This window comes from Scardinius erythrophthalmus (assembly GCF_964197995.2).
Source record: "Scardinius erythrophthalmus genome assembly, chromosome: 19".
Classification (NCBI taxonomy): domain Eukaryota; kingdom Metazoa; phylum Chordata; class Actinopteri; order Cypriniformes; family Leuciscidae; genus Scardinius; species Scardinius erythrophthalmus.
Window position 1 is genome coordinate 25855764 of NC_138239.1, and position 21947 is coordinate 25877710.

At 41.9% G+C, this 21947-nt stretch overlaps 1 protein-coding gene across 1 annotated transcript; it reads left to right on the forward strand.

Annotated features, from left to right (window-relative positions):
- The first annotated feature begins 637 nt into the window (after positions 1 to 637).
- Positions 638 to 20900, forward strand: adpgk2 (ADP-dependent glucokinase 2). Its single transcript, XM_081394066.1, has 6 exons — positions 638 to 911; positions 2936 to 3095; positions 4777 to 4967; positions 15051 to 15147; positions 15265 to 15401; positions 17739 to 20900. Exons 1-6 carry the CDS (start codon positions 719 to 721, stop codon positions 18407 to 18409), a joined length of 1449 nt encoding a protein of 482 aa, XP_081250192.1. The 5' UTR covers positions 638 to 718; the 3' UTR covers positions 18410 to 20900.
- Positions 20901 to 21947: the final 1047 nt, after the last annotated feature.

A 21947-nucleotide genomic window follows, 5' to 3' on the forward strand; every position in this document is an offset into this window, starting at 1 on the left:
TACTTGATATGTATTTAATATAGTGGTCAGTAATCAATTAGAAGTTAAACTTTTATTTTGAAACAAAACGATCGGAAATGACTCACTACATTTAGTTCTTCACTAGAGCCAGTGGGAAAGTAAATCATGGCGGCAAATACACAGAAGTGCTTCTTACAGGGGGCGCAAGGCGGCTCAAACTTTCCAAAACCCTATTAATCCCTATTCAATTCCCAGGACGTTTTAAACCTCATTGGAGAAATTGTACACAATATACATTACTATTATTTAACTATTTTAAATCTACGGATTTCGACCTAACATGCAAAACATGCACGTAAATACAATCTCTAAAAAAAAAAAAAAAAAATACTATAAAAATCCTTGTCGGATAATCATCAACTATTATCATTGGTCCATCCTACCAGCGTGGAGAAAAGTAACTGGTACCACGTGACATCCGGTCTACGCGATACTTCAATGGCGGTCTGAATAATCATTTATTTAATACATAAATGACAAAGACACTGAGAAGGTAAGTAAGCATTGATCTGAAAACATAGAGTGAATATTTGAAATATGTCATTTAGATCGTTTATCATTTGCTCCTAACTCAAGCGAAGTGCCATTCTACCCTCTTTTATTTCTACAGCAGAAAAACATCCGCCCCCTGGATTCATCATCATCACATAAGCTCAGGAAGACAGAGAGGAGACGGGAGTGTGTTCATACATCTGCAATGGCCATTGAGCTGCGCTCTGGTGTCAAATATGGCTCGTTTTTGTCACTCGCAGTGGTGTTGGTGGCGTATTGGTTCCGATCTCCGGACGGCTCGGTTCTGGATGAGAGGCTGGACGTGCTTCTGTCTTCATTGCTGCGCGCAGAGCGGAAAGTGGGCATGAACGGCGTGTCCAGACCGAGAGTGGCTATAGGTACTGACTTTTAAGTGCACTTAACAGCATGCAACAAATTATAATGATCATATGCACGCATGGGATAGATTCTGCAAGTTGTCAAATATGTAATTTATATAAGAACGTTGCTTTACATGTATTTATTTTTTAAATAATCGCACTAAATTTAAGAATAAACTTTAATGAAAATAGCAAATTAACTTTTAACTAATTTCATGTTATAATAATACTATAATATTACGTTGTAATATTATATACAACGTAATATAATAGATTGCCATCTTTTGAAGTAACTAAGCAATGCATATGCATGCAATTTTGCAAGTCTCAAAATGAGAGTATTTTGTGAAATAAAGTTGTATTTTTAAATCAATAACTACTCATTTAATGTAATATGTATAAACAATTTTGGTCAAAAGTTTGAAGCATTGCTATTTTTAATGTTTTTGAAAGAAGTCTCTTATGTTCACCAAGCGAGCCAGCATAAAAAATACAGGGAAAAACAAACAAACTGTAATATTGTGAAATAATTTAAAATAATGATTTTCTATTTTAATATACTTTAAAATTAGGGCTGTCAAAAGATTAATCGCGATTAATCGCATCCAAAATAAAAGTTTGTGTTTACATAATATATGTGTGTGTACTGTGTATAATTATTTTGTATATATAAATACACACACATGCATGTATATATTTAAGAAATATTTGCATTCATATACTGTATATATTTATATATAATTTATGTTATATATAAATATAATTTTTTATATATAAATTAAAAAAATTTCTTAAATATATACAAGCATGTGTGTGTATTTATATATAGAAATTTAATTATACACAGTACACACACATATATTATGTAAACACAAACTTTTATTTTGGATGCGATTAATCGCGATTAATCTTTTGACAGCCCTATTTAAAATATAAGTTGTTTCTGTGATGCAAAGCTGAATTTTCAGCATCAATACTCCAGTCTTTAGTGTCACATGATCCTTCAGAAATCATTTTAATATGCTGATTTATTAGCATTGTTGGAAACACAAAATTAATATTTTTTTATCACCTGTGATTCTTACTTTTTCATGTTTTTTTCAGGATTCTTTGATGATTAAAATAATAAAAGAACAGAATTTATTCAAAATAGAAAACTTTTCTAACAATATAAATCTTTATAAATATAAATCACTTTTTTTAAAATAAATTTAACACATCCTTGCTGAATAAAAGTGTTAATTACTGACCCCAAACTTTTGAATGGTTGTGTATATTGTTACAAAATATTTCTATTTAAAGTTTTTATTCATTAAATAATCCTGAAAAAGTATCACTGGTAAAAAAAAAAGCAGCACAACTGTTTCCAACATTGATGATAAAGCAAATTAGAATGATTTCTAATAATATCTTTCTTTATCTGATAATGTGGCTTGTTTTGCTTCTGAGGAATGCTATCTTAGGATCTGGCCTGCGCTGATGTTTTGCATGTTTGTTTTGCATCTCGTCTTTGCTTTTTTTTTTAATTGTTGGTTAACACAGTCTCTATAATAACACATTTATGCTTGCGAGGGAAAAAAAAAACTTTGACAACTGGTTTTAGCCTTATGTTTACCAAAATTCTTCAGTCATTAACCGGAGATAACCCTGCAATGCATTTATTGTTTAAATGAGGGCCAATGCATGTGAAAGTTCTTCTCTAGACTCTTGATTTAATCTTTGTTGATTGATGATGTTCAGTCAGTTCTATTGTCTAAGTTAACCTGCTATCAGAGCCTATCTGGGATTGCACAGTCATTATCTGTTTTTTGAATCCGTGATCGATGCCTCTATCAGTCTGTTGCGTTCTGACAAACAACAGCTTCAGCCGGAAGTGGCGTTTTGCTTTGGCAAACTATGCCATATAATACATCTAATCCATTCTTTTCAGATATTCTATGATGACCTATGATTTAGGAGTGTTTTGTTGGATGGCCAGGTTCAAAGATTGAATAATTGTCATTTTATATTACTTAACATGTGATTTCACTGTCTCTTATCAGGTTTTGGCGGCTGTGTGGATATCATTGTCGATGGAGTGACTCTGCTAAACAAAATGGGTTTGAAGGCGACAGACCAGCCCCTCCACCACGACTACATAGAGAATGCGGAGCAGCTGGCGCAGAGTTTCGCTTACTTTTTCTCCCCCGGAGCCGCTTCGGAGTAAGTGAGAGCCGTTCAAGCATGTTCACAAAGCCCTCGGGACTTGTAGAGATTACACAATAAAACATCACACGTCTGTTGTGATTTATTTGATATGAAGCCTGGGGTCAGTTAAACCGTTACAACCTTCCGTTTTATGTCAGTTAATATTTAACAGTTGGAATTAAAACTAACCGGTCCCATGATGAATTTAGTCAGTTCCCCACACAGTTAGCCACAGATGTAGTTCATCACATTAACTATGAACAACTAATGTTACAAAACCACAAAGTGTTACAAAACTAAAACAAGTTAAATATTAAATACATTTTTAAAGCTGAAATGCATCAGACCCTTTTAGTTTAGTTGGGCTGGTGATATGGTTAAGCTGCATACAGCAAGAGAATTCACACTTTGAGGGCGTAACGACAGGCCTCTCAAGATAATGTTGCAGTTATGTTGAGACGCTGCATAGTGTTGCTAAAGCCTGCGGCTCAGTAGCGTTTGGAGACGCCAGTGCTTCTGGCTGACATATGTTTGGATTGATGTGTCAATTTCTCCTCTAGCTTATAATAACCATCAATCATAGTGGAGGTTTTCTTTTCATTCTTTTCAGTTAGAGAGGATTTTTAAGCCTCTGGCGTCAGGGTTGCCAGGTCTGCGCAAACAACAACAACCACCACCAAAAAACTAGCCAAATAGCCAATCAAAAATAATACAATTTTCTAAGTTGGGGGATGGATCGGAGCACCGAATTTATGCGTATAATAGTTTTAACAATGATTCAACTTAAGTACAACCGTTAACAAATTGTTAGTTTATAAGTAAATGCATGAAAAAATAAGAGAAGACATTTATAATGTTATAATGAAACATTTTGATTTAATAAATGCTTTAATAAATTGAATAAATAAATGTAATAAATGCAAATAAAGGCTGTTTATTTAACTTTCTATTAATCAAAGAATCCTGAAAAAAGATCAACGTATCCACAAAAATATTAGGCGGCACCACTGTTTTCAACATTGATGATACTAATAAGAAATGTTTCTTGGACATCAAATCTGATTTGACTGGAAAATCTGACTGAAAATCTGAAAAAAGACTGGAGAAATGATGCTGAAAATTCACAGGAATAAATTACATTTTAAAATACAATATATAAAAAAAAAAAAAAAAACACAGTTCTTTCAATATGTAATAATATTTCACAATTGTACTTTTTTCACTGTATTTTTGATTAAATAAATGCAGCCATGTTGACCATAAGAGACTTCTTTCAAAAACTTAATGTTTCTGAACTTTTGACAGGTATATAAAAAGGAAATAAGGTTTTTACAATAGCAAAAAGTTAGATGGCATTGAAATTCGAACTTGAAACTTGAAGCAAGGCTTAAAAGTGCATGAAGCGGACGGGTTTTTGTAATGATGCCTCAACACCGCGACCTCACATGAGCGAAACCACGATATAGACCATAATGCAACCAGTATTATCGCTCACCCACTATATCTTTCATCAAAACTGAATCATTTTCTCAGCATCTGAAATGACTGTCAGCTGACTTTCAGACATCCAAAATGGATTATATGGAAAGAACAAAAACCCCTCAGTTGCTTGACTTGAGGCTGAATAACAGGAGTGTAATTACAAAGCGCTGTGTTTGTTATTCTGCTGACAGTTTTCTTTCACTCTTTCCCATAGGAGGTATGTGATGAACGACACGCTCTTCAGTGAACTGGTAGAGGCTTCTCGAGAGCTACCCGGAAACAGGTGGTCAATAGGAGGAAATGCACCTGTCATGGCCAGCAGGATGGCGCTGGAAGGATGTGATGTGCTTTTAGGTGGCAGTTTCAGCATCGATTTCACTGATATCCTCTCACAGCGCATCACAGGTGCTGTAATGAGCTTATTTTCAGCTTTGTGCTAGAAAAGCTTTTTCTATTCAATATTGTAAATATAACAACAACACTTTAGTGGCCCTATCATCAGGGGTGCACATAACTTTTTTGGTCTGGTTCTCAAGGGAGCACCTGGAGATGCTGCTTGGTACTCACACTTTACGCGGCACACTTATCCTACAAGCTGTCGTCATCACTTTCCTCCTGACTGCTCTCCTCACTATCTTCTTTTCTCTCCAACATGGTAGATGATGATGATGATGGTGATGATTTTTAAAAATATTTTATTAACATTAGGGCTGTGAAACGATTAATTGCGATTAATCGCATCCAAAATAAAAGTTTGTGTTTACATAGTATATGTGTGTAAGAAAAATTAGTTATTTATATATAAAATATTTATATTTATTTATAATATAAAATATTTATATTTATTTATAATACAAATTATATACATATATATATATATATATATACACACACAGTATATATAAGCAACTATTTCTTAAATATATGCATATGTGTTTATTTATATAAACAAAATAATTATGCACAGTACACACACATATATTATGTAAACAGGCACAAACTTGGATGCGATTAATCGCGATCAATCGTTTCACAGCCCTAATTAACAATGACACAGACAACAGCAAGAATATTAGGCTGCTGTCACTTTAACTGAATGCACGGACCGAATATACTGATGCACATCAGCTTTTCACAAATATACTTAAACATCACTTATGACATAACCGAGAGAATACTTTCCGAGATGGGAATTTTGACATAATTTTGTATGCATGTGTCCGTTCAAGCGCAAGTAAACGCGAAAGAGGATTCAATTCGGTGTTCAAGCGCTGTCTCTCTCTTTATATTGTATTGTAAATCGGCAAGACAAAACACGTCCAAATGATAAACTTTCACTCTATAATGGTTAAACTTAGCAGTTATTCCACAAAATACATGTGTGCCGAACCATGGGGCCTGATCCGTACGGATCACGCATCAACTGCGATCCGTTGCATCTCTAATAATTAATGAACACACTTATCATAATGATTGCTATCTTACCAGAGATGGCGTGTCCCTGTCCCCAAAAATGTTGGTACTCAAAAGCGCTTCCCTCCACGTTTTCTGCAGCGCATCGTTTATTTTTACCACACATGCGCACCAGTTATGTGCTCCCCTGACTATTATGCTATTTTAAAGGCTCCTAATTCTGTTTTGGAGGTCTCCTACAATACATCAGGGGTGTCCAAACTCGGTCCTGGAGGGCCACTGTCCTGTAGACTTTTGCTCCAAATTGCCTCAACTTCCTTCTTGGAAGCTTTTTTGTAGGGCTGGGCGATAATTCGATCTCGATACGGGATCGCGATAATATTCTGAACGATTTCGATAATATGCTTGGGACGTATTATTCGATATCACATGAAAAACTAAGCGCAACAGTATCTGCCGGCTGCCGTATCTGCCGGCAGGGCACGCCCACTTCTCAGCGAGCACAGTGGCTACAGTAAACAGAAGGAGACTGAGAGAGAGGGAAAAAAGTTGTAAAAAGGATAAAAAAATGAGCGAAACTGAAGTTGAGGACAGCGAAAATAATGCCGAATGTGAAGGCGACATCACTACATAACTCGAGACCGAAGACATTGTTGAAAAAAAAGGTAACACGACGTCAATTGTGTGGACGCGTGGTTTGGATATGGCAGACAACTGACAAGCTGAGCCATATAGCATTAATTATCACAGGCGATCCCGATCCGTGATAATTAATGCGATATGGCTCAGCTTGTCAGTTAACTACGTCTCTGTGTTGTAAATGCTGCTCCATCTGAAAGCAGGTGATGGCGATTTACTACTAATCAAGGAACCGGCTTTAATGACGAGATGTGCCTAACAATGTCATGCGATATATCGCCCAGCCCTTGGTTTACTATGTTTACATATTTGTGCAATTTTGGCTCAGATTTCATTCTACTTATAAAACAATTCTAGAGATCTACCTTAATCTTACAGGTAGTATTTGTGCCAGGGCCATGTTTACTCTTTTTGTAGGCTACTTGAGATGTTCACTGTCCAGCCAAAGCAATTTGATGTGATAGTTGTCACAGCTGTTAGTTTATATACAATGTTTCAATAAGTAAAAGTTTGTATTATTGTATAAAGGGAGATGACTCATGTTTGCAATTACAAATGATGTGCACAACCTTTTATTTTTGTATTTTTCAATACCTCCAAATACGCTGCTCTCTTGACCAATAGAAAGATTCATAAATGTGGGAGTGTAATGTGAATCCTTTGGCTGCATGAAGACCTTAACAAAAATATTTTGTGCTCATTATTGAAAGGCATATTGTTTAATTTTTTATGTTATTAAACTTTATTCTAAAGTTTCAGTGAATATCTTGTTTCTTCAAGCTTCAGGATGTCCCTTACACTGGCAGCATCTGCAAAAACTACATATCGTGATAAGAATCGAGATCGATCAATATGGAAAAACATATCGTGATAAAAAAAAAATCCATATCGCCCAGCCCTACTTTTTTGACATTTAGGCGATATTTACTTATTTTTCAGCAGGTATATACCCTTTCTCCAAACTTTACGCTGCGTGCAAAACGTTTCGGTTACTCACGTAACCTCTGTTCTCTCTAGAAGAGGGAACGAGTATTGCGTAGTTGCTTACGCTACGGGAAAGCCTTTCTTTCTCGAGATACTGAAGCCAAAAATTATCCTTAATTTTTATAATCTTGTCAACGCAGTGCGGCAGCCTGCAGACCTAGGGCAAGCTTACTAGCGTGCCCATTGGCTGCCCTGCGGCAACTGCAGCAGCCTACCGCTGAGCCCTTGGCGTGACGTCACGACCAATGAGCGCGCTTGGCGCGCTTAATGCGTCACAGCCCGCGAAAAGGGGTGTGGCTTAGCGTATATAAACAGGGCTCGGAGGCTGCTTCTCTGGTTTCTGTCGCATGAAGCGAAATGAGCTCGTGGTGCGAGCACGGCGGGCTACGCAATACTCGTTCCCTCTTCTAGAGAGAACAGAGGTTACGTGAGTAACCGAAACGTTCTCTTACGAGAGGTTCTCTCGTATTGCGTAGTTGCTTACGCTACGGGAACGCCCTTGTCAACGCCGTGCGCACCCAGCATCCACTGAATGAGTCCCAGGGAGAGCCCGGGGAACGTGATAGCAGAGAGCCGGGCGGCCCGAAGAGGGCTAGCGCCGTACATAAGCACACACTAGGGGGTTAGGAGCGGCACGGCCGGTCCGAACTGACAATTCCCTGCATAGTGCAGCTCAACCAGTAGAGCTAAATCACACAACGTAGCCCGCGCACAGATAGTGGGCTGGCATACGCGAGACTTAGACTGATAACACTTTCGCCTGCAAGGCGGGAACATCCAGGTTGTAAAACCTAACAAATGTGGAGGGGGAGGCCCAGCCTGCCGCTGCACAAATGTCATGAATGGGAATCCCGCTGGACCACGCCCACGACGAGGCCATGCCTCTGGTGGAGTGAGCTTGAATGCCCAATGGGCACTGCAGGTCTTTAGACGCATAAGCAGCAGCAATAGCGTCCACTATCCATCTGGACAGGCTGTGTTTCGAGGCGGCGAGACCCTTGGTGCGCCCGCCAAACGAAACAAAGAGCTGTTCCACCACTCGTTTGACTGAAGACAGTGCTATCAGAAAAACGGTTTTGAGCGTGAGGTATTTCATATCCACAGTTTCCAAGGGTTCGAAGGGATGCGCTTTCAGGGCCTCCAAGACCAGTGAAAGATCCCACATAGGAACCGAGGGGGGTCGCGGGGGGTTCATCCTCCTGGCTCCTCTAAGGAAGCGGATGACGAACTCGTTCCTTCCTAATGCGCGGCCCAGCTCTGAACAGAGAGCGCTGAAATGGCCGTGACATAGACTTTGAGCGTGGAGGGGGACCTGCCCGCGTCCAGTAACTCTTGAAGGAAACACAGTACTCGCGATACCCCACATGTCTGTGGATCGAGCCCCTTAGCAGTGCACCATCTGTTAAACACTGACCATTTCGACATGTAGAGCCGCCTCGTAGAGGGGGCTCTAGATTGTATGATCGTGTTCATGACCCCGTCTGGCAGATCAGCGTGTAATCGTTGAGGCTCCACGCATGCAGAGACAGCGCTCTGGATGGGGATGCCATATCGAGCCGCGGGCTTGAGAGAAAAGGTCTCTCTTCACCGGTATCGGCCAGGGGGCTGAGTCTGCCAGCTGTATTAGATCCGGGAACCAAGCTTGGTTCTCCCAGTATGGGGCTAAGAGGAGCACTGTGTGGCGCGCTTCCCTGATTCTCTTGATGACCTGAGGCAGCAGAGAGACCGGGGGAAAAGCATACAGCGGGCCGCTGGGCCGGGTCTGGGCCAGCGCGTCCTCGTTCTTCGAGAAGAACTCTGGGCAATGAGCGTTGTCTTTTGACGCAAAAAGGTCGACTTTCGCTTTGCCGAAACGGCGCCACAGTGACTGGACTGTTTGGGGGTGTTGAGACCACTCCCCAGGGGGAACGCTGTCCCTGGACAGTCTGTCGGGGCCCTCGTTCAGGTGGCCAGGCACATGCGCGGCTCTCAGCGAGCGCAGAGAGTGCTGAGCCCACACGAGGAGGCGTTCCGCCAGGGTGCAGAGCGTCTGATCTGACACCGCCCTGGCGATTCACATAGGCCACTACCGATGTATTGTCCGTGCGGACTAGAACATGGTGACCGTGGAGGAATGGGAGGAAGTGTTTGAGAGCTTTCTCGACCGCGAGCATCTCTAGACAGTTTATGTGTAGGAGATTCTCCTGGTCTGACCAGCGGCCATAGACCGGTCTGCCTTCGAAGAGCGCTCCCCAATCTAGGTTGGAAGCGTCTGTCGAGACAACTTTCCGGTGTGAAATCACTCCCATAGTCACTCCTGTGTGATACCATTCGGCTGCCAGCCAGGGCTGCAGGGCTGAAAAGCAGCTCTGATTCACTCTGACTCGCAAGCCGCCAGCCGCCCAGGCTCGGTGGGGCACGCGCGCTTTCAGACAGCGTTTAAGCGGGCGCATGCGCAGTAAGCCCAGCTGGAGCGCTGCTGCAGCTGAGGCAATATGCCCCAGGATACGCTGGAATGTCCTCAGCGGAACCCGGCTGCCTATTTGGAGGGATGCGGCGAGGAGGCGGATGCGGCGCGCGCGCTGCTCCGACAGTCTGGCCGTCATAGCCACCGAGTCCAGTTCTATTCCAAGAAGGAAATTGACTGACGGGGCGATAGCGAGCTCTTGGTCAGTGACCGAGAGACCCAGATCCTCCAGATGGCTGAGAAGCGCTGTTCCGTGAGACACAAGTTCCGTCTCTGACAGCGCTAGAATAAGCCAATCGTCCAGATAATTCAGTATTCGCATTCCCTGTTTTCTCAGGGGAGCGAGAGCCGTGTCCATGCATTTCGTAATGTACGGGGTGCCAAAGACAGGCCGAAGGGCAGGATTGTGTACTGATATACTCGACCGTTGAAGGCGAATCTCAAGAATGGCCTGTGACGGGGAGTTATCTGGATCTGAAAATATGCGTCTTTTAGATCGAGAGAGATAAACCAGTCTCCTGGGCAAATCTGCGCGAGGATTTTTCTGGTTGTGATCATTTTGAACGGCCGTCTCATGAGGGCTTTGTTCAGATGTCTCAGATCTAAAATAGGTCTTAACGCTCCGTCCTTCTTGGGTACGAGGAAGTAGCGGCTGTAAAGGCTCGACTCGCTTAGAGAAGGATGAACCTGTTCTATAGCCCTTTTGCGCAGTAGCTTCGCTATTTCGGCTTGAAGCAGGTGCGCAGCTTCTGAACTCACTTTCGTCTCCGTCTGTGCTAGAAAGCGCGGAGGGCGACGAGCGAATTGAAGCGAATAGCCGTGTTTTATAGTACTCAGCACCCATTCTGACGCGCCCTGAATAGCTTCCCATGCTTCCGCATGCATAGCTAGGGGTCGAATGGTCTCTGGGTTCAGATCGCCGCGCTGCGCGGGATTGGGGAACCTGTATCAGAGAGGATGGAGCGGCGTGCGCGCCGCTGGTGCTCGAACACGGGGGCTGGTAAACAGTATTGGCCGGCTGTACAGCGTTCGGTAGCTCGGTCCCAGAGGATGGAGCGCGATTTGCTGACAAACACCCCTGGCGCGAAAGCGGCGTGGGGATTGTAATGTCTAAAAGTGAGTGCGCGTGCACCTGAGCGGGCGCAGAGTTTACACTTATGACACGGCCAGAGTTTGGGAGCTTAGAGGGTGTGCGACCCGAGGTAACTGAATGGCAGAGCGAGCAGCGGGTAGGTGTGAGCACAAAGTTGTGGGCACATTTACTACACTTAGTACTCGAGCGGCTTGTGTCCGCTTTATGAGAGAGCGCTCTATGCGCGTTACCATGGGGACCATGTTTGTGTGAAGCAGTGAGCACATGGGAGTGGGCACATTTTCTACACTTATAACACCCTCGGCTTGAGCCGCTGTTGCCCGGGGTAACCGAGTGGCAGAGCGAGTTACAGGTAGATGTGAGCACAGAGTTGTGGGCACATTTACTACACTTATTACTCGAGCGGCGTGTGACCGCTTTATGAGAGAGCGCTCTGAACGCGTTACCATGGGGACCGTGTTTGTGTGTAGCAGTGAGCACATGGGAGTGGGCACATTTTCTACACTTGTAACACCATCGGCGTTATAGAGCAAATGCTTTGATGGCTCATATGTTTAGACGCTCATAAATACTCAAGCACCATCCTGTGAGATGCGGGTTCGCTTTCTGTATGTAAGAAAGCTGGCCGCGAGCTCGGAGAAGACAGCAGAAAAAATATTTTCTGCCGCCAGAGCCGGATTTGAACACGGTTCTCCAGTGCAGAAGCGTAAAATTCTGCCACTGAGCCACAGGGGCACACATGAGCTTCCAGTTGGTGCGAGCATATGACCGAGCGTCGTGTTTCGGCGTTTGTTTGCAGGCGCGCGTGTATTAAAACAGGCCCGTTTACTGCAGCATTAGTATTTCCAGCCGCCTAACTTAGAGGGGACTGAGAAATATGTATCCCGTGAGATGCGGGTTTGCTTTCTGTATGTAAGAAAGCTGGCCGCGAGCTCGGAGAAGACAGCAGAAAAAAGATTTTTCTGCTGCCAGAGCCGGATTCGAACACGGGTCTCTGGTGCGGAAGCCTAATGTTCTGCCACTGAGCCACAGGGGCACACATGAGCTTCCGGTCAGTGCGAGCATATGACCGAGCGTCGTGTTTCGTTTCGGCGTTTGTTTGCAGGCGCGCGTGTATTCAAACAGGCCCGTTTACTGCAGTATTAGTATTTCCAGCCGCCTGAACTTAGAGGGGACTGAGAAATATGTATCCCGTGAGATGCGGGTTTGCTTTCTGTATGTAAGAAAGCTGGCCGCGAGCTCGAGAGAAGCAAGCAGAAAAAAGTTTTTCTGCTGCCAGAGCCGGATTCGAACACGGGTATCTGGTGCGGAAGTCTAATGTTCTGCCACTGAGCCACAGGGGCACACATGAGCTTCCAGTCAGTGCGAGCATATGACCGAGCGTTTGTTTGCAGGCGCGCGTGTATTACAACAGGCTCGTTTACTGCAATAATAGTATTTCCAGCCGCCTGAACTTAGAGGGGACTGAGAAATATGCGAGGATTGGAGGAAGTCCGGCCTAAGCGGGACGAAAACACTCTCTCTTCCTCCTTTCGCCGGTGCTCGTGACGTCCGCTCTGATATCCCTTGAGAACGGCGCAGTTGCGCGGCTCGAACAAAGGGAGAGAGAGCGGGAAGATGTCATTATGTGCTGTGACATCGTTTGTTTGCAGGCGTGCGTGTATAACAGGCTCGTTTACTGCAATATAGATATTTCTAGTCGCCTGAGCTAGGAGGGGACTGAGAAATGTGTGAGAAACGGAGGTGGCCGGAGAGTGACGCGCGCGACCGAGACGCGGGGTAGCTTTCTTATAACGTAAAGGAAGCCAGCCCGTTACCGTCTACTTCTGACATCCCTTGTGAGCGGCGCCTTGCGCGGCTCGAACAGAGGGGGAGAGGGCGTGCGTCATCCGGGGGGGGTAGCTTTCTTATAACGTAAAGGAAGCTATAGCCCGTGACCGTCCGTTCTGACATCCCTTGTGAGCGGCGCCGTTTGCGCGGCTTGACAGAGGGGAGTAACCTGCTGGTCTGCTTCATCCCCTGAGGCGACGGCAGTGCGGGCAGAGGCCGGCCGCTGCGCGTCGGTGAAGGGCGGGGGAGAAGGAGAGAGCGAGGCTCGCGGGAGGGGCTCCGGCGAGCGCTCAGCTATAACCACCGGCTCGGAAGGCCTTTGAGAGCGGCGTTTTTTTCTTACGCGGCCCGGAAGAGGCAGCCGGAGAAGGTGGAGGATCGTGAAACATGGCGAGTCGAGCCCGCAGGGTCGACATCGGCAAGTCCTCACACTGTTCGCAGCCGCCCGTGAAGGGCGCGGGCTGCGTGGTCGAAACCCAGGCAGAGAGCGCAGATTACGTGGCGGTCTCCGTCGCTGAGCGCGGCTCTGCACGAGCCACAGGATGAGCGAGGCATTTGCAACAACGCCTCGCGCTCTTTTAGATGCAAAGTGTGTCGCGGGGCGAACACACAAACACATACAACACAGAGCAGTAAAAGGATATATTCGCCGGATAGCGAAGCAGGCAGGGAAAGCTGAAGGCGGCGAAGGCGGCCGGCGTCCTCAGGCTGAGATCCTCGGCGTGCTGGTCGCTTGATTCGACGGCGGCTTCCTCAGAGAGCAGCGATGCGTAGAGCTTCGCTGAAAAGACAGAAATCAGAGAAGCAGCCTCCGAGCCCTGTTTATATACGCTAAGCCACACCCCTTTTCGCGGGCTGTGACGCATTAAGCGCGCCAAGCGCGCTCATTGGTCGTGACGTCACGCCAAGGGCTCAGCGGTAGGCTGCTGCAGTTGCCGCAGGGCAGCCAATGGGCACGCTAGTAAGCTTGCCCTAGGTCTGCAGGCTGCCGCACTGCGTTGACAAGATTATAAAAATTAAGGATAATTTTTGGCTTCAGTATCTCGAGAAAGAAAGGCTTTCCCGTAGCGTAAGCAACTACGCAATACGAGAGAACCTCTCGTAAGAGAACAAACTGTTTCACACGCTCACACACACTGTCTCCATGTAATGCACTTGTTAGTGCTGGATCATTTAAAAGCAAATAACGGAACGCAAATCTGATGTTTTCCGGAAAACAGGATCCGTCTTAAATTTAAGGTCTGTTTGGAGTTGAACTCTTCAGGACACCCCTGGTTTACATGCATCCAAGGTCAAAAAACACTTACCGGTACATTTTCTCATAATATACATTGATTGCAGCATCAACTCCTTTCTCACTGTGTCTGAAACTTTTCGATAAAGAATCCGGTCTGTCTAAACTCCTTTTTTCCGAGAGCATACTCCGCTCTCATTGGTCAGATGGCCCAGTCTCTGTCGCTTACAGTGCGTGTCGTAAAAAAGCCCATTACCATATCTGAATTTCACATCTAGAGCACTTCCTCAACACTTGATACACATTGATACGAACCGTAACGATGGAGTCGGTTTTACCATATCAATTTATGCCTGAGTCCTCATCTTTTGGAAGTCCATGCAAGGTGGATTTGCTTTCACATCGCAGAAAACAGCATCTTCTCAACATGTCGAAAATGTGAACCAAACTCTTCCAGGCCTCAGCTACAACTATAGTGTTTGAGGGTCAAAGCAGACGTCGTTCGCAGGCAGCCAATGAAGACCATAGGCTGGCATTATACAGGTTTACAAACCTACGTAGGTTCGTACAGGAAGTAAGACTGGAATTATTGCCGACTCGTTTCAGGCAGTTCAGAATCGTTTCTTCCTTTTGGGAGACAATACAATTATTTATCCTTCACTTTGATCTTTGAAACTTTCGAGACTTTTTACATTCACAAACAACTTTATTACATACTCGGAAGCATAATAGGTGCACTTTAAAATCTTAATTTTAGAAAAAATTACCCATTTTAAAGTATATTTTCTGCTTGCTACAGCTCTTTCTTCCATGTTTTGCATTGCATTGAATTATTTGGTCTCTCCTCAGTGGCTGGAAACACTGTGGATGAGCCAGATATCCATCTGATCCTGGAGTACCCTACAGGTGCCACATGGGGGCCGTACACTTCCCGAAGGGCCAACAGGTGGGCTTATATTAGGCTAATATACTTTCAGATTGTTGTTTTGTTTACTTTATCTATACTACTTTTAATCTAGACATTTTTGTTTTGCATGTAAGCGCTTTTCTTGTATTGCTGTAGGTATATTGTCCATAGTGATGACCATAATCCATATTTGGACTCCATGGAGCAATTTCAGGAGAAGCTAAATAGCTTCAATCCGGATTTGCTCGTAGTAGGAGGGTTGCAGATGATGGACAACTTTCCTTTCAAAAAGGGTAAGTGAATGAAGCCGCCTGAGGGCAATATTTAACACTTCATATTAACTTTCATTAATAACATTAACAAACATTATTGCATAATACTTAAATCAGTATTTAATCTGCTTTCAAATAACAATTTGAAACTTTTTATTCATGTGTTTTCATTGTTTTATATATACTAGCATTCAAATGTTTGGGGCCAGTAAGATGTTTTTTAAATGTTTTTGAAAGTCTATTGTGTTCACCATGAATGCATTTATAAAATACAGTAACATTTTATTACAAATACTATTGCGCTTTAAAATAGCAGTTTTACTTTTGAATATATTTTAAAATGTAATTTATTCATGTGATGGCAAAGCTGAATTTGAATCATTACTCCAGTCTTTAGTGTCACATGATCTTTCAGAAATCATTCTAATATGTTGATTTGCTGCTCAATAAACATTTCTTATTATTTCTTAAAAAACAGTTGTGCTGCCTAATATTTTTGTGGAAACTGTGATAATTCATTGATGAATAGAAAGTTAAAAAAAATGATAATAACAGCATTTATTTGAAATAAAAATCATTTGTATCCTTATAATAGATTTACAGTCACTTTTGATTAATGCATCTTGGTGAAGAAAAATATTAATTTCTTACTGGCCCCTGATGACCCCTTTTGAACAGTAATGTATATTTTATTTTAACTACTAACCAGTTAAGCATTATGTTATGTGTATCAGTGAACTGATTAATGAAAAGTTATTAAAAAGTACACATATAATGGTCTGTAAACCGTCAGCCTGTATGTGGATCAGTGGTGGTTTGGAGCTAAACTAACCCTGCACTGTCACATGGTAAGATTAGCATGTTATCCCAGCTGCCCTGGGAAAGTAGACGGACTGTAATAACTCGTAGCGCTCAGTGATTTTGCTTGCTTTGCATATCTTTTCTTTCTGCCCTAGAGGGAAATTACTATTAATAATATTCACTGCACATCTTCACTGCTCGCATCATAAACAGACCGATTCTTTTTTTTTCTTTTTTTTTGATTGGACAATTCAGTTTTCTAAGTGGGTTATTGGTGTTTTAAGTAAGTAATATTTAGACCAAAAGGCAAACAATGCTTAATGGAACATTAAAAGTGAAGTGTCTAACCACACTGCACAGTAAAACATAAAATAATGAAACAGTAAATAAAACAAAGGAGTTATTGGAATTATTGGAGAACATTTTACAAGAAAACACTATTTCAGTCTTTCTTCTTCAATGTGTTACTTGCCGTTTCTTGGTAATTAATTGTGAAGTTAACAAGCGATTTCGAAATGAAATTTGATTCATGGTGTTTCAAAGCTGTAAGAAAAGCAAAGATTATTGAATTATGAAAATACTGAAATATTTAAATACTATTTCAATCTTTCTACTTCAAGATTTAACAGTGAAAATTGTCGTACACCAAATTGTTTGCCATATTGGTTAAAGTCCCCCGGTAGTCAATAATTGTATCCCTTAAAACTCATCTTTGAAAAAAAGTCTTCATACCTTAAAGCTACACTGTGTAATTTTTTTAAGTTGATTCTTAGCAAAAACACTTTGTTCTTTCGAAATGATATGTGCTCATTAATGTGTAATTACTTCTACCAACTAATCAAGTATTCTCGTAAGCGTAGAATCTGCCATTCAGAATACATACGAGCGAGTCACTCAAATGGCGGCAGCCATGTTGCGCCTCCATCTTGAAAATACATTAGCCAAAGAGGGACATACCTGGAAATTCAAGCTTCGCTTTTCGTGTTTTGACACTCAGTGTGAGTTTGGCACTGTGACGAATGCGAGGGGGGGATTACTTGCGACTGCCGGCAGATTTGAAATAATACGGCCACCGTAGGAGTTAAAACGCCCTCGGAATGGGAGGGGCTAGATCGTAATATTCAGTTGGTAGTCATAAACAATTTCACCGCTAGATGGGAGAAAATCCTACACAGTGTAGCTTTAAAATAGCTTGAATGTAACTCTACACCCTTTCCTCATTTAGTATACGCGGTTCTATGAATATGCAAATTAGCCCCGCCTCCACTCACTCACACCAGCTCAGAGATCCACTTGTTGACTATCACACATTGACCTGATTGGTTACGAGGTAGTTTGTGACGTCAGAAACACCAGCGATTTCAAACTGCATTTTTGAGACAGTCTTTGGTTCACTGCAGTTGAAAATACTCAGCAATGGTGTTGACATGAATTTGCACATGGCTTGTCTTAAAGCATATTAAAAACACCACATAGACATATAAACAACATTGAAAGCTGGATTTTCACCACAGGGGGACTTTAAGAGATTCTGTAATAACCGTCTCTTTCCTACAGGAGAGCGCGAGGCTCTGCTGGGAAGGCTGGCGCAGATGTTGTCCTCCGTGTCCCCGCAGACCGCCGTACATTTCGAGATGGCCAGCTTTGTGGACGAAAGTCTGATGTCTGACCTTCTAGAGTTCGTTCTTCCTCACGCCGACTCTTTGGGCATGAACGAGCAAGAGCTGCCCAATCTCTTGAGCCTTTTCCGCGGCAGCAACTTGACCGTGCTCTCCGACCCCAACCCCCGTGTAGCTACGGTGCTGGACCAGATGAGAGAACTCTACCGCCTGGTAAACCAGCGCCACCGCGAGGCCGGGACGGGTCGGCCGCTCACCCGCCTTCACGTCCACACGCTAGCTTTCCAGGCCATCATCGTCAAACGCGGCTCCCAGTGGAAAAACACCATGTCGGCCACGGCCAAAGCCTCTCTGACTGCCAACCGGCACGTCTGCGGCTCGCCGGACATCGATCTCAGTAAAGCACGGCTGATTATGGATGAATCGTTCTCCATTAGCAGGAGGGAAGGAAGTCAGAGAATTCCGCTTCAGGAATCTCGACCGGTGTCCTGCTGGGATGAGGACGGCTATGAGATTTGCGTGGCTCCTGTGCTGGTGTGTACAGAAGTCTACCAGACCGCTGGAGGAGGAGACAACATCTCTGCCGCTGGGCTCGTACTGCAGATCTGAACGCGACACGTCTTCATCCCACATGCTTGGGTTTTATTTTGTGATTTTTGTTTTTTTTAATTGCATCATTTTTATTTTTTGGGGGAAAAACATTGAGACACATCGTGTGCAATACAAACATTGGGTCATGCTTATATAAAGTAGGGTGAATCTCGCAAAACCCGACAACAACATGTCCACGTCTTATTTCACCCTTAAATCAAAAATAGAAATGAGAGGTTTTGCTTTTTTAAAATATTTTTCAATATTATTTTCTTGACAGTTAAGCACGTTTTAACGGCTGTGTTGCCTTTCATTTGTGCTGATTTAAATTTAAATTGTACCACAGTATTTTTTTTTTATTGTAGTATATTAAAAAAAACACTGTCTTAATGAGAATATAATGAAGATCACAAGAAATACGGTGTAATGGATGCACTGCAAAAATGAAAATGTGCTTAATTGTCATGAAAATAATGTCTTCATGGTTTGTTTTCTTTATGCAAAATCTAATTTCTCACTTTGATTTTTGTTTGAAATATAATCTGGACATTTAATTGTAAGATTTGCGTAGTTTTCCCACCTATAGTTAATTTATTTTCAGCTTACAAATAGTTTTCTTTTTTGTTTAAAGTATCTTTCCTCTCATCCAGAAACTTTTTGTGTCTTAAAATGGCTTCGTAATCATTCACTTCACGCACATTAACCCAACAGGGGCCAGTAATCTTGAAATAATATGCAGAAGAATCTTTGAGCGCCCAGAGCTTTTTATATTATGACTGAAATCAATCAATGCAAATGCACAATAATGTCAAGTGGAAACACAGAAGAATTTAGCTTGATTGAAGTGTAATGGGCTTCACCCATAATACCTAACATTGCTTTATCCTTATTTGTCATGCGTTATTTTTTCCTTATTTAATGCTCGACCTATTTAAAGCACATGATTGTATTTTTTGTTTTTGTTTTTTTTTGCATTCCATAGCATCATCATATTCCACTTTAACAAGATATTGAGCAGTTACACATCCCAAACATTGAAACAAGTCAGTCTTCCGCTCTTATTTACAACACAATGTCTTTAGCTAATTTGTCTGAATTAAAGCACATGTTCTTTTTAATTAAAGGAACATGGCTTGATTTCTGACTCTAGGGAAGGGAAAGTTTATGAGGATGGTAATTTTAGCCTGGTCATGTTAGAAATATCGAAGCAATACATGTATTTCATGAAACCTGACAAGAACATGTCATACATCACCCCAAAATCAAAGAAAGAAATGTATTACAGTAATTACAATTGAGAATAATTGGGATTACAAGTAAAACATCCATACCATTGCCATGAAAATAAGATCATGAAGCAAGTCTTAAAGAAAATGTGTGTTCGTTCTAAATCCCCCTTTTTTATTAAAATTTTATTTTATTTTATTTTAAAGAAGAACAGGAATATATATATATATATACATAAGTAACTGCCGTCTTCAGAGGGGTCGTAGTAAAACAATAATGTCGCAGTTGAGAGCAGAACAATTGCCAGAAAAGGTCAAAAACAATACATGAACACATGAAGAGATGTTTTATTTTATTTTATTTTTCACCTGATTACTTTAGTTATGCTTGAGTTGTGTTTTATCGAATGAGGAACTATTCTTGCAATGGATGAAGTAGCCAAAACCACTTATTTTCTTATGAACATGTGCATAAACTTCCTGCATGTTTGTATTTTCGGGAGAGGGATTTGAAGAACTTAGTCGCATCTGCTGCGATCATAACTGTTGGTGTCTCTTTTAACAGATTCAGAAATATATCGAAGCAAGTTTGGGCTCTGGCTTCCTTTCAGTCACATCTTCCATCAGTCACCCTGAGTGCAAATTATTACCTACCTCCTGTGCCTATGAAAATATATCCAGCTTACCTGATGTCCATTATGATTATATACCTAGAGTGCTTGTCTACGCTAGTGTAACCCGATATCAGACAGGAGATGGAAGTTAAAGATGTCCCACCCTATCAGGATGTGTGCATTGAGACGCTCTCCAGCTGATATATGAAATATGTCTCAGGGATTACAGTAGCCTGGATGTCTATGATCCACAACACTTGAGTTAGAACCAATTTATCTGTGACAGCTGGTGTGATTCTGGTCTGAGCCTGTAGCATACTGACCAACCGATGGTCCAGTAGATTTGAAGAATCTTTTGTGTGAAAAATAGCAATGGATATTTTGTTGTGAATGTGATTCTTGTGTTCATGTGTCGATAATAATGGATGACGCATGTCTGAAACAATTGTAGCATTGGAATTGTTTGTTTGGGAATGGTGGTAGTATGAGTTTTGTGTGTTGTCCTGCATAAGCTGGAAATGAGTTGCTGTGAAATGCCTTTTTCTCTGTCCTTCTTTTGTCTTGGCCAAATGCGGTCTGTCAGCAACAGCTGTTCCGAAGGGAAAAGACTCATTTTTGAACGACTTCTTTGGATTTCTATGTAATAAAATATTACATTCCATTTATGGTACTCTGTTGTGTATTTCCAATTATTTTGTGGACATTTTAATTAGGATATTTTGGGATGGTTGAGGACAAAGTAACACCTTTAGTTTGCTTGTACGTAATTCATGAATGTTTATAAAAGGGGCCTAAAACTAACAAACTTTTTACCACACCTGCCAATGGCCGGTGACTGAAGAAAGATTACCAGCTAGCAGCTATACATATTTTATTCCAGCCATGAAACTGTTTTTGCAAAAACAGTCAGTTATGACACCAAACTTTTGAATACCAGTGAAAATTCACAATTTTCAGGTTCCAAATTTTAATAAAGTAAACAAATGTAAAATAACATTGCATAGACTTCACTGTATAAATTAAACACAGATTAATTATCATTAAAGTTATAAAAAAAAAAAAAACATTGATTTTACTCTGTCTTTTGTTGTTTGATTAACATTAAGGACACTGACAGCGGCAGGAATATAAGGCTACTGTCACTTTAAAGGGGTCATATAATGTAGAGCCCGACCGATAAAGGATTTTTAAGGCCGATACGATACAAATATTTGGTGATTTAAAAATCCGATATTCCGATATATCGGCGATATATATATTTATTTTTTTTTAAATCCAGAAAAGCGTAACAAAACATCAACAGATTTCCCTAATATTAGTTATTTGCCGTTATTTAAGAGTCCTCAGCCTTACTAAAATAATATCTTTCTAATAATAATATAAGCATTATCTTTCTCAACTGTTTACGTTCACTTAAAACCTAACTGACTATATTTATGAGGATACTCACGAATACAGGCATTTTCAAGCGCAAGAAGACGTGAAAGAGAGTTCGATTCAGTATTCGCACTGTCTGAGATGTGGATGTTTCGTTAGTTTTAATATTTAGATTGGCAAGGCTTAAACTTTCGTGACGATGCAGCACTGTCCGGTCAACTGTCCCGAGCATCATTCACTTTGTCCACGTTCATGTTGTCACAACATTGCATTGTAAGAACAGAATGCGTAAAAATATTACTGGCCAACTGCGACTGACATGTTTAATACACTCACCAA

What these genes read in the sequence shown, in the direction of transcription:
- adpgk2 (XM_081394066.1), top strand. Translation starts at nt 719, where the DNA reads ATGGCCATTGAGCTGCGCTCTGGTGTCAAATATGGCTCGTTTTTGTCA. An exon ending in CAGACCGAGAGTGGCTATAG is followed by an intron (nt 912 to 2,935) that starts GTACTGACTTTT and finishes GTCTCTTATCAG; the next exon opens with GTTTTGGCGGCTGTGTGGAT. An exon ending in TCCCCCGGAGCCGCTTCGGA is followed by an intron (nt 3,096 to 4,776) that starts GTAAGTGAGAGC and finishes TCTTTCCCATAG; the next exon opens with GAGGTATGTGATGAACGACA.